This window comes from Myodes glareolus, chromosome 23 (genome assembly GCF_982192425.1).
Source record: "Myodes glareolus chromosome 23, mMyoGla1.1, whole genome shotgun sequence".
NCBI classification, from domain to species: Eukaryota; Metazoa; Chordata; class Mammalia; order Rodentia; family Cricetidae; genus Myodes; species Myodes glareolus.
This window is the reverse complement of record NC_142048.1, coordinates 46,108,488-46,120,699: the sequence shown is the minus strand read 5'-3', so window position 1 is coordinate 46,120,699 and position 12,212 is coordinate 46,108,488. Positions and strand designations below refer to the sequence as shown.

The 12,212-nt window shown below is 37.7% G+C and overlaps 1 protein-coding gene across 1 annotated transcript in view; it reads right to left on the bottom strand.

Moving 5' to 3' along the window:
- Positions 1-1,313: 1,313 nt before the first annotated feature.
- Positions 1,314-12,212, bottom strand: part of Hook3 (hook microtubule tethering protein 3) — a 95,577-nt gene continuing 84,678 nt past the window's right edge. Inside the window, exon 22 of the mRNA XM_048456475.3 lies at positions 1,314-11,902. Coding sequence (XP_048312432.1) covers positions 11,762-11,902 — 141 coding nt within the window. The 3' untranslated portion in view covers positions 1,314-11,761. The remainder of the gene's footprint in view (positions 11,903-12,212) is intronic.

The window sequence follows — 12,212 nt, the reverse complement described above, 5'->3', positions numbered from 1 at the left end:
AAAGAATTTTAAGATTCAGAAAGCTGGAGAGCATTTTGCAAGTGTGAGAGAGAAACAACAGGGCAGGCAAGCTGTAAATCTAAGCAGCTTCTGGGAGAAAGGGGATGGCTGAGAGGAAGGAGGTCATGCCTCCTGGGCTGGGTCCAAAAGACAAGCAGGCTCAGCAGTGGACATCGGCAATCGGACACAGGGGTGGGGCTGAAAGGAGTCTTCTGAGAAAGTGATAGTGTTTAGTGTCAGGGCAAGTGTACTGGGGACCTTGGCCAGTATCTGGAGAAAGACAGAGGAAAAGGAAAACTGAGTTTGAACAGAAAAGGTAGAAGACCTAGCGTGAAGATCTGTAAGAAAATGTAAGAAGGCTGTAGAGGGACAGTCTTCTGGGGTGAAATTTATACCATTTCATTAAGGAAACGTTGTCTTTCCATTGCTGTAAAGATTGCAGCCACATAAGGCTGATTCTTCCAGGGCCGAGGGGTCATGCAGGTGCAGACAAGCCCTCAGGCAGAAGTGCCTAATGACCCCTGGGAATGTTGAAAGGCCCCTGCTCATCTCACGAGCCATCCACGAATGACTCAGATAAGCCCTTGTGCACATGCGTGAGCCCCATCATCTGCATATGACATGGTCACATCAACCCCCTGTGCGCATGTGCTAGGCAGCTTTTAAAAGCTGGATGTGCCATCTTTGTCTCTCTCCCTGCACACCGACTTTCCAGGTATGTACACACCCCCTCTAATAAACTCCTAAGCGAGTTTGTTGTGTGTTCCGTGTTTCTTTCTCACTTGCGCCAGGTAATTTCAATTGCTTTAACATACTGATTGATGAGCCCACTTGAATTATGTAGCTCTGGTTGTCCCAGAACTCTCTGCAGACCATGCTGGTCTCAAAATCACAGAGATCTGCCTGTTTCTGCCTCAGAGTGCTGAGATTAATTATGTGCTACCATGCCTGGCTTGGATTAACACTTAAGTGTGTGTGTGTGGGGGGAGGGTTATCACAATTTTAGGGTAGGGGCAGAAGGCAGCTCCCATTCTTTTGAGTAGAAGGAATAGTTTTCCCTAAAGCCCTGATACCTCCTCTTTTCCTTTCACATAAAATCTTAAGAAAAGTGTTAATTGGGTGCTTCCCTTTGCTTCAGTGGTGCCTGGAAATGAAGGTGGGTTAAGGCTGATTGTGAGGGAGTGCCCATCCTCAATGGCTTCCAAGACTGTTAAGGTCCATCTGCCCCCTAACAACACCAAGTGCACAATCAAGTGTAAAAATCAGACAACTGTTAAATGTCTGTAACAGAGCAGAAAAAACAAGATCTGAGCTGGATTTTTATACAAGTCTTTATTTACAACTTGTTTAACAACTGTACACTTTTTGCAGCCTTGAAAACATTTTTTTTGTACTTGAATGGGAAAATATAGTTTGACCAAATCTTAACTTTTTCATATACATATATTATATGCATATATAAACACTCATATATAACAAGTTGGCAGTCATAAAATCAAAATGAACCAAAAGGAAATGTAAGATTAAAAACCCTTCCTTTTGATGGTTTCTCAGAACTTTGTTGTTGTGACTTTAGTTAGGATTTCTAACTGGAGAAGACAGCTCTAAAAAGTCATTTACTGTGGCACAACAGTGGGGAAACGTGCCAGTTGTAAGACAAAGCACGCAACTGGCAAACTGGGTAAACAGGAGGAAAAAATGCTTGAACACCGTAATATAACGTTAGAAATGACTTGAAGTGAGAAATGCAGAGCTCAAAGTGACATCATTTTTGGATTATGTTACAAAGAATAAAACTACTACAAATTCAACAGTCTTCCAGAGTGGGAAGATAACTAATACCTTCAGAATGGCTAGGATGCAAGGTGGGAAATACCCAGTGTCAAACATGAAGCTGGCAACAACGTAAGGGGCAGTCAGCCTCAATATACTTAGGTGTTTTCCAGCTCATCTGAAAAAGGGAAAAAAAAACATAGGGAAACAAATATCTCCCTATCTTTATATTTCTGGTATTTTGAATTTCTTAGTCTAAATAAGGCAAATTATTAAGCATGTTTGAATTTTGCTACCCATGACATAATAAAATAGTAAAAGATGTGTGTTATAAATGGTAAGTAACTCTCAACGAGAACTGCAACAAATCTGGAAATTATTTTTCAGAGTACAAAGTATTACGAATTACAGAATCTCTAAATGCCAAAATTAGGGATGATAGTATTTTAGTGGTTTTGAATTGTAAGTAACTAAAGCTATTTTAAAAAGTAGGTAGTTATGAAAACGAGGTGCCAGATCACTGCTCAGCATCCGTGTGCGGTCATTTCCTATATTTGCACTAAACTGTTACTTATTTAGAGCATACTGAAAATTATCCTTAACCCTTGAGTCTTTGTTGAACACAACAAAACAAACACATACATATGTGCTCATCTGTACTCGCATCACAGTAATAATTTCATAACTTGCTTAGAAATTGGAAATACAGTTGTGATTCTGTTGCCTGATTATCAAAGTTTTAAAACACAAGAAGAGCACCGTGACCTCTTAGGAAAGGTGTCACTAAGTGCGAGTCTGACTCACAAGAATTGCAACTGATGTCAGGGGTGGTGGAGCACACACCTTTAATCCCAGCACTCAGGAGGTGAGGCAGGTGGATCTCCATGAGTTCCAGGCCAGCCAAGGCTAAAAAGAGAGAACCTGTCTCAAATCTCAGTTGCAAGGTCTTAGGTTGGAGCTCCATTATCACTAACTTCAGAAAACAAAAATGGTAACAACAAACCAACACAGACACATACATTTAAAAGAAGTCCCTTAGTTTGATTCGAAAATTTCAGATAAACCGGCATAACCCTTTAAGTTAGATTAAGTACTTTAGTATAATAGAAAACCAGTACATATCTCCAACGTTCTCACCACCTAGTCACATTCTGTAAAAGCAAATGTTTGCTTCATAAAGAAAAAATTGGTTGCATTCATCTTCCAAGCAAATTAAGAGCAGGGAACCATTTGAAGAAAACCAAATTCTTTGGTCCTAACTCTATCTTTGAAGTGGAAGACAGTCAAACATGACTTTAAAGCTACAAGGTAGAAACAAAAGGTGACTTTCATGAGATACTGAGATATAAATAGATTTAAATAATATAAGGCTATGATGTTTACTAATTTTGTTTGATAATAGTTAAGCAATTTATTATCAGTTTCTGCTTGATGATAATATAATCAATGTAAAAAGTATCAAAGGGAGAAATGCCTGAAGATATTAAATGATTTGTAAAATGCTTTAACTGTATCAGCTGACAAAGCACTGACAATTGCGTCGGGAAGAGTACATTAAAAGCTCACAATACAGGGCCTTGATTTTTCCAAGGACAAAAATGATGACACAAAACGTTTCTAAGAAAGAAACACTTTTCACCTGTGAAACCCTTTAGCCACTGTTCCCCAGCTGACTTGTAAGCTGACTGCCTCTATTTTTTGGCGGTTTTCTGCATTTTCTACACCTGTGCTGTCCACTGCACATGTGAGTACTGGAGAGCTGAAACACCCGGCAGAATCTCACCGTGTAGCCATGGATGGTCTGACCCTTGTGGAAAGTCCTCTTATCCCAGCCTTTCCCGTGCTAGAATCACAGGTGTAAGTTACCTTCAAGTTAAAACTGCCACACATGGCAGGTGGTACTGACTTGGTCTATAATCTACTCTTATGTACATTACAAGAAGCTAGGAGCTGTTAGGACACTTGGAAATTCACTCACTAAACACTTACATAGAATATATTTAAAACACTGTATATTTTTTGTACTCATGAAATCTTTCTTTTTTTTTAGACAGACTGGCTTTGAATTTTCTATGTTGCCTCATCTGACGTAAAACTTGTGGTCCTGCTGTCTTAGCCTGGTGTTGGGATTATGGGTGTGTGATACTATCCTGGCTTTCTGATATTTTTACTTGGGAAAGGAAAAAAAAAGGTACTTATTTCCTTAAAGTTGAATGCAGACTTCTCTATTTCAGTGTTGCTTTCTTCTAAGTAATTGACTTAAGCAAGCAAAGTCATCAGTAGAAACTTCTAAAGCAACATTGTGCATCTGTCCATCACTGTGTGTGTATGTGTGTGTGTATGTGTGTGTGTGTGTGTGTGTGAGAGAGAGAGAGAGAGAGAGACAGACAGACAGACAGACAGACAGACAGACAGACAGACAGCAAAAGACACAGACTGACTAACTCTGAACTGAAGCCAGGCAGGGTCTTGTGTAGTCTAGTCACATGTTCTGCTACTGGAACTAGGTTCCCTGGCCTAAATGCACAAACTTTTTACACTATTAAAACATGTATATCCTTTAAAACAAGGCAAAACCAAAAAAGCATACACTTTTATTAAGCCAATTCTCTGGCAGTAATCAGGGTTAGCAGTCAACAAGCCTCAGTACTTTTGGTCTCTAACATGATTACTAAATTCATGTTGCAGGTGGGAGAGTTCCGGGTGCTAAAAATTCACCAGCACAAGAAGAAACCTTTGCAAGGCAAATTTAAGAAAAAAAAAAGGAAAAGAAAAGATTAAAAAAAAAATCTCACAGTACAATTAATATTACTGTAGCATCCAGCATTCCTTTTCTAAAAATCATCTTTCCCCACTTGCCTCTGACTTCTCAGTTTCCAAAGAGAGTGAGGCAGGGAAGAGGGAGGGAGGGAGTGTGCTAGAGAGCACGTCCTTCTCTTTTTGGGTATTTGCAATGGTGGGAAAAGCTAGGAGCAATCTACAGGGTTTTTATTTTAAGAGACAACCCCTCAAAGGGAAAGGCAATCTACAGGTATTTAAGAGACAACCCCTCAAAGGGAAAGGCAATCTCGTTAAACAGGAAAGTGTTTAATTTTATTAATAAGAATGCAGTTTCAAACATGTTTGTATTCAAGAGGTCTTGATTTACTGGGCATGGAGTTCAATGGCAGAACACTTGCCCTGGAGTGCATGAGGCCCTAAGCTCAATTCCCAGCACAAAAACCAAAAGCCAGCTTCACAGTGTTGGTGTCCAAGCTAGGAATAAGCTATTTCCAGATTTTGATTCACAACACTGATGTCAACAGGAGATGCTCAAGTGCAGCAGAAGAGGAAAGGAAGAATTATTTAATATCAGTAAAATGCTGGAAATTTTGTAGTGGGGTATAAACAAGCTAGACTGATGAGGAGGGGAGATAACATTAAGATGCCTGTCTCTAGTAGAACAGACTACAGACAGAAGATACAGTGATCACTGTCTACAGGTTCCCAAGTACAAGAAGGGAACTAGGTTCTCTCCACTGCTTTGACAACACAGTGCTGAGCTCACCACTGTCAGTTCAGTGTTCTCTTATGTGACAGTCTGAGCAGACATCACATCCGTGTGCTCAATGTCCTCAGCATGTATTAGGGTTGTCTTTTACTTGCTCGCTTGTTCTCAGAACATTTAATTAAGTTCTAAGTAGATACAATTGAGGTTTTAATAGCCCTATAGGTGAGATGTTTGAGATAATGGGCACCTACAATTTCATCTTCAGACCTGAACACCTGCCTGTGAGCCTGTGGTAAAGCCTCAGATACGTAAAGGCGTACATACATACATACACACATACATACATAAAGAAATGGTTTTAAAATTTCACTTTTGTCTTCATACAGACATTCTGTGGCGGTACAATTATAATTAAGGGGGACATTAAGATAATGGTTTGTAAACTATATAATGTATGATACAGATACCTGTTGGGAAGCTGGTGATCATTTTTAGCCATCATAATTTTCTTCTCATCTCATCAAAGTTTAACATCCTAAATTCATGTGTCAGACTTAGTAATAACTTCTTAATAATTATAAAAAGAAATGCTTTCCCTCCAACTAACATACAGATTATATGCTTAGTTAATACTCATCAAAAGACAATCAGAAATTAGTTTTGGCCTACTCTTTTACCAGATAAATGTGTAATAATGACAGAGTATTTGTTGACTATAACATTGAATAAGATACTGAGTATGTCGCTCGGCCGAAATATTTTTTAGTTAGGCTCCTTCGTACACCAATACTCACTCTACTCTTTACAATGGGTTTGTTTGTCTTAATCGCCATGTTGCTTTTTCAATTTCTATCTTCACTTACATACTACATTCAGACTTACTAAAATTATAACAGAAAAATACTGAAAAGAGACATGTAAAGCAAATCTTGCTATGTCTAGTTTTAAATATGTGTATATATACACACACACGGAGGGAGAAATATACACATATACATATTTAAATTTATATACACATATAAGCATATGCATTTACGGACCCCCCCCCAGTTTTCAAACTTGATAGACAAGCCATAATTAGGTTCAGGGCTCTTACTTCTCAAACCAATGTCCCTGTTCTATTACTTTAGTGTAACTGGAAAAAATCCACCCATATTCATATTTTAAAACATTAAATAGAGAACTTAGGGGTTTTTTATTTATTTTTTTACTCAAAATGGTAACATAAATCAGACTGATGAAAAGTTGTCTTTTTCCTTTTTTTTTTTTAAGACAGGGATTCTTTGTGCAGATCTCTGTGAGTTCAAGGATAGCCTGGTCTACAAGAGTGAGTTCCAGGGTTCCAGGACAGAACAGTGCTATGGAGAAAGACACTGTCTCAAAAAACAAATAAACAAAAAAAAAGGGTTGGATCACTTTTAATTCTGACAGCACTGTAGTTAACGAAGTTAATTTTATTGGACAGAAACCCCTTAAGTTATGAAAAGGAAAACAAAACACGATAAAATAATTTTTATAGATTCAGATATCCCACTTTATTTATGCATTCATGTATTCATTCCTTCATCCACCCATCCTAGGGCCTGAACGTACAGTCTCGAGTATGCTAGGTAACAGGCCTGGCTTCCCATTCTACTTTGTTTGGCATACACTTGCTTTGTTTTTTGAAACAAGGTCGCATTGTATAGCCCAGAATAGCTTCCAACTTAGATTTTTTTCAGCCTCAGGTTCCCATGTTCTGGGATATCACATATGTTTCATTGTTAAATACAAAGCTGAATCAGGTTGATGGCTATCTAAAGGGCTGGAGAGGAAAGCTGGCTACTCTAGCAGAGAACCCAAGTTCCACACAGGGCAGCTGACACCCACCTCTAGCTCGGCCTCCACGGGCTCTTGCACACATCCTTCCCAAGTCACCCTCCCCCAACTACAAATATTAATCTAAAAAAAACCAAGGTTCAATTATTCTTCCATGGTTTAATGAACAGAAAACTGAAGACATGTGGTACTCATGTGATTCCACCTTAGTAGAAAACATACTACATATGTCCCTCTCACTGTGGGGCCGAATTATGTTCTTAACTCGAGCGAATGGAAATTAGCTAGATTTCTTTGAGATAGGGACTGTGGATGTTCAGGCACAACATTTCCCAACTGGACATAACTACAACATTTGTGTACTAAGAGATCTGAACAAATGAAAATTAAATTTGGAGAGTAAAGAAGATATTTTAAGTTTTATGTTTTTGACTAATGATAACTCATAATGAATTATTTCAAAGCTTAAAATATGGTTATTGTTAGTACAATAGATCAATGCTTATATGGGAGCAATAGATTTTACGAAACTATATACATTTTTTTCCTTTTGAAGGTAGACTCTCATGTGACTCAAACTGGCCTCAAACTCTCTACAGGTGTACAACCATCTTCTAAGATGCTAGGGACTAAACCCAGTACTACACCAACTAAGCACATCCTAGCCCTCAAAAGCCTTTCCCTTTTACTAACAAGACTAGGAGAACTGCTATTGAAAAGATGAATAAGACTGCTCATTGACTGCATCTTTCTTTCCACTAAGACCTAACTTATTTTAGAATTAATCTCTATCTGGATCAGTAACAATTAATGAAATTAGACCGGCAGTTCTGACAAATAACATTTAGCTTGGCTTGTCATGCAGTGGTGGCACACACCTTTAATCTTAGCACTCAGGAGGCAGAGGTATGTGGATCTCTTGAGTTCGAGGCCAGCCTGGTCTACAGAGTAAATTCTAGGACAGCCCAGGCTACATAGAGAAACCCTGTCTCGAAAAACAAAATAATAGAACCATTTACCTTGATTTTGTAACTGGGATCAAATTACATTAACCAAACAACTTCAAAAAAATTGGACAATATCATCCATATAACTTAATCATCACATTAAGCTAATTTTACCAAGATGACAGAAATAGTTCAATCTGGATTAAGTTTGAATATGAATCAATTATTTAAGAATTTATTTTTGTTGTTAGGTAATCAGACAAAAGAAAACTATGACCTAGTTTAAATTTTCTTTTTATAGATTTGTTTTATGTGTTTGAGTGTTTGCCTGCCTGCATGCATGTACACATGCATGTGCCTGGTGACTGTGGAGGTCAGAAGAGGGGATAAGAGTCCTTGGAACTGCAGTTACAGAAGGTTGGTTATTATGACCTTCCATTTCAGTTCTGGGAACTGAACCTGTGTTCTTGGGAAGAACCATAAATGCCCTTAAATGCTGAGCCAACTTTCCAGCTCCAGTTTTTAAAATTAAATAAAAATATGTGCAACTATATTTGTTATTTTCATTTCTGATGGAAGAAACTAAATTATATTTACTGGTCTGTTTTCCTGTTCTAATCTTAAATGTATAATGTGGGACATACATGGTCATTTTTTTAGTAGTTTTGTTTTGGTTTTTTTTTTTTTAAACCCTGGATAGATGGCACAGAAAATAAGCTTGTTACAAGAACTCGGATGCTGGCGACAGCTTCCCTCAACCTGATACAAGGACACTGAACCACTGTCCTCATTCTCTCGTATTGCCAGGACAAGCTAGGAGGCCTCAGGGAACAAGCTAGGAGGCTTCAGGGAAGTACCACGAAAGAAGCCTGTGGAGACACAGCCCAGCATCACTGACCTCTTCACTTCTAGGGAGACCGCACATCACCATCAGAGCACCTGCAACATTCCTGATCACTGACGGAGAAACTGTAATCCCCTAAGTTCTGACCTACACCACACAATGGCAAAGCTGCCACTGCTTTACTTAGGTTTATTCTTGGCTTTATGATGCCTAAAGTATATGTTCGGATGCTGTTTCTTATGAAAGTATACTTTATTTTATTCTGAAATATCACACGATATTTCTTCCATTTACTGAGTGAAATCCACCAAACAAAGATACAGACAACAAACAAAGTGAAGGTTATAAACACTGAAATTAGCACACAGCAGATGCTGACAAAAATCAGAAGCTAAATTTCCTTCTGAAAGCTTGAGGCATTTCCAAAACATCTAGAGAAAATATCTGGGTAGGTGGGTGGGCACACAGAGAGAGCAGGTAAACAGAAAATCAAATGTTGAGATGTTTTTACCTCACAGGTAAATCTAGCTGAAAAGCAGCTTCCAGAGTCTCCTGCTTTCACATCCTCTTTGTTCTACAAGCATAACTTCTCAAAAAGCAGTATTTTATTAAGTAAAAGTAGGGAATCATAGACTAATTTGTTCCTTTAAAAATGCTTGAGTTTTAGATATTCTGTGAACTAAAGATGAAGTAAGAGTATTTTAAACTAGTTTTAATCTTTTAAAACATATTTATGTGTATGTACCTAAAACTGTGTGAGTCTGGAGGTCAGAGGACAATCCTTGGGAGCAGCTTGTTCCCTCATCACCTGGACCCCAGGAATCTCACGAGCTGAGGTCGTCAGGCTTGGCGGCAAGTATTTTTCTAGCTGAGCCATTTTGCTGGCCCCGATTTTAATCTTTTATTTTTCAAACTTGACATATCATGTAGGCATGACAGCATATACCTTAATTTCAGCCTCTTGGAAGGCACAGGCAGGAGGATGGCTTTCAGTCAAAGGATGAGGCAAGTCTGGATAATACAGCTAGATTGTCTTGAAATAAACAAAACCAGACCTAAAAGATGAGGTCTGTTTGCCCTGCACCCCACAGTGACTGTCCTCACACAGCTCTCTCCACATTTCCAAGTCTCGCTGCTTTATGGTCTGCCTAGGCAGATGCCTCCTACTGTGCTCAGACACTGCAGTGAATATCTTTCAAAGAAATGCTCACGGTGCATAGTGCCATTTCTCTATGTTCTAATACCTTTCCTCTAGAATGGTTCTCAGGAGTATGGGGGTTCACATCTATAATCCAGAGGATCATGTGTTCACGACAGCCTGGGTTACACAAAGACTCTGTCTGACAAAAACAAAGCATGACATGCAGGACAATTTCTAGGTCAATTTTCTTATAAAAGAAGAGGGAGTTAAAATGAAGCACTTGCATATAGTTTCTGAAAAGTCTTAATCGCATTAAACTGGAATTAAAGTTATTTGTCTTTTATACATAACTAAGTAACACCAGCACTTCGAACAGCAAGTACATAAAATAACATCTTCCACTAGATGACTTACCTAAAAACAAACAAAATAACCCTTTGACCAAATTCCAGATTTCTTTTTTCTTTTGAAAAAATGTGGTTTGGAACAAGAAAAAGGCTGGAAGAAACCTTAAATATTACCTGGAATCAAATACATAAATCAATATGGAGAAAGACAAAAGGTATATCATTTTCAAATAAATGACAGTTTAAAATGATATGATACCTTATATAGACAAAGTGCTTCACAGTGACTGCTTAGCAGGCATTCATCTATGTAAATAAATGTGGCATACAATGTAAGCAATTTCAACAACCAAATACCCAAAAAATCTCTCCAGTTACCAACTCTTGGACTCATAGGTAGAGTTAGGAAACACTGTAAAGAGATCTATCATAATATTACACACAAAAGGCATGTACTGATCTTAATGAATGGTATTAAGATGTTAGCTATCAAGATTAACTGAGAAAAGGGAAGGCTTACAGAATATATAAAACGTATAAGGCATAAGTCAAAGAACTGCCCCAAAGGTAAGGCTACCTATATGAAAAATAAATCTTTTACATGTGGAGAGCAATTAAAAGTGTGTGGCTAGAATCTGATTCTTAACTACTAAGATATTTCAAAGGAAGAAAAAAAAGCCTGCCAATTTTTTTTATCCTCTGTAATGTCTACCCAAACATCTTCACCAATTCCACTTCTGCCAGCAAACATGACAGCAGGAAATAGTGACATTTCACATAATTATGTTCTGAAAATGAACTCCAAATCTCAGAATAAGTTTAATTTCTAGTAAAATAACATGAAAAATTCTTTCTTCCCTCCAAGCGACCCTGCCAGGTGCCATACGATCTGCCAATGTATCTGCCTTTGCACAAGTGCACTCGACACCACTCTAGATAGTACAGTAAATATTGAAGTTATCTGAAGTGCATTTGGAAAACAATTGAAAACACAGATTAATACACCATAAAAAGATTAATTCCCTTTAAACAAAGACATTCTTATAAAGTATGGTAACACAGTAGGCACGATAAAGAATATAAATTGTGTATCAATTATTGGCAGAAAATCTGATTCTTTACAAAGCCCACACAAATGGGGAAGAAGACATTTTCATACAAAGAAAAGTATTACACTATTATACAACGTTTTTAATTGTACATTTACAAATTTTTGGCACATTAAAAGAAACTGAAAAGACCATAAAGGACAAAGAAACTAAAAGATGCAAGAGAGATCCTCAAGTGAGAAACACTAAATATCAACACAGGAAAGAATAAACGAAGTCGGCTGGATTTCCTGAAATGTTGTTATATGTAACAGAAGTATGCCTTTTAAAAATCCCTAATGGCGAGACCTCTCTACCTTGCTGTGGCTGGCTGGACATGGCCTGGATAGGATCTTCTTGTGTTGGTTGCTTGTCTTTGCCTTGCTAGAAATGACTGCCCTGAACCTGTGCTAGCTAGTCTATCTTCAGCCGCCTTTTTATGCAGAGTCATTCCCTGTAACATTAAAACAGAAACAAAAGTAGTCAGTGAAAACATGGGATATGCTTAAATAATAAATGTCATCATGCATAATTTACTATATCGATAGCAAAGTACAATTAATTAGGAATATTTATTCTACTCATTCATGACCTAAAATTTTATGAAATCATTTTTATTCCAATAATTAAGTACAAATCTTCCTTTGGAAAAATTAAGGTTTAATTTTATGAATTTACAACAATCAAAACGAGATAGTGGAGGACGATTTTTAGAAGATGTCACTTATATTTTCCTTTCAAATCAAACTGATATTCCAAGAAAA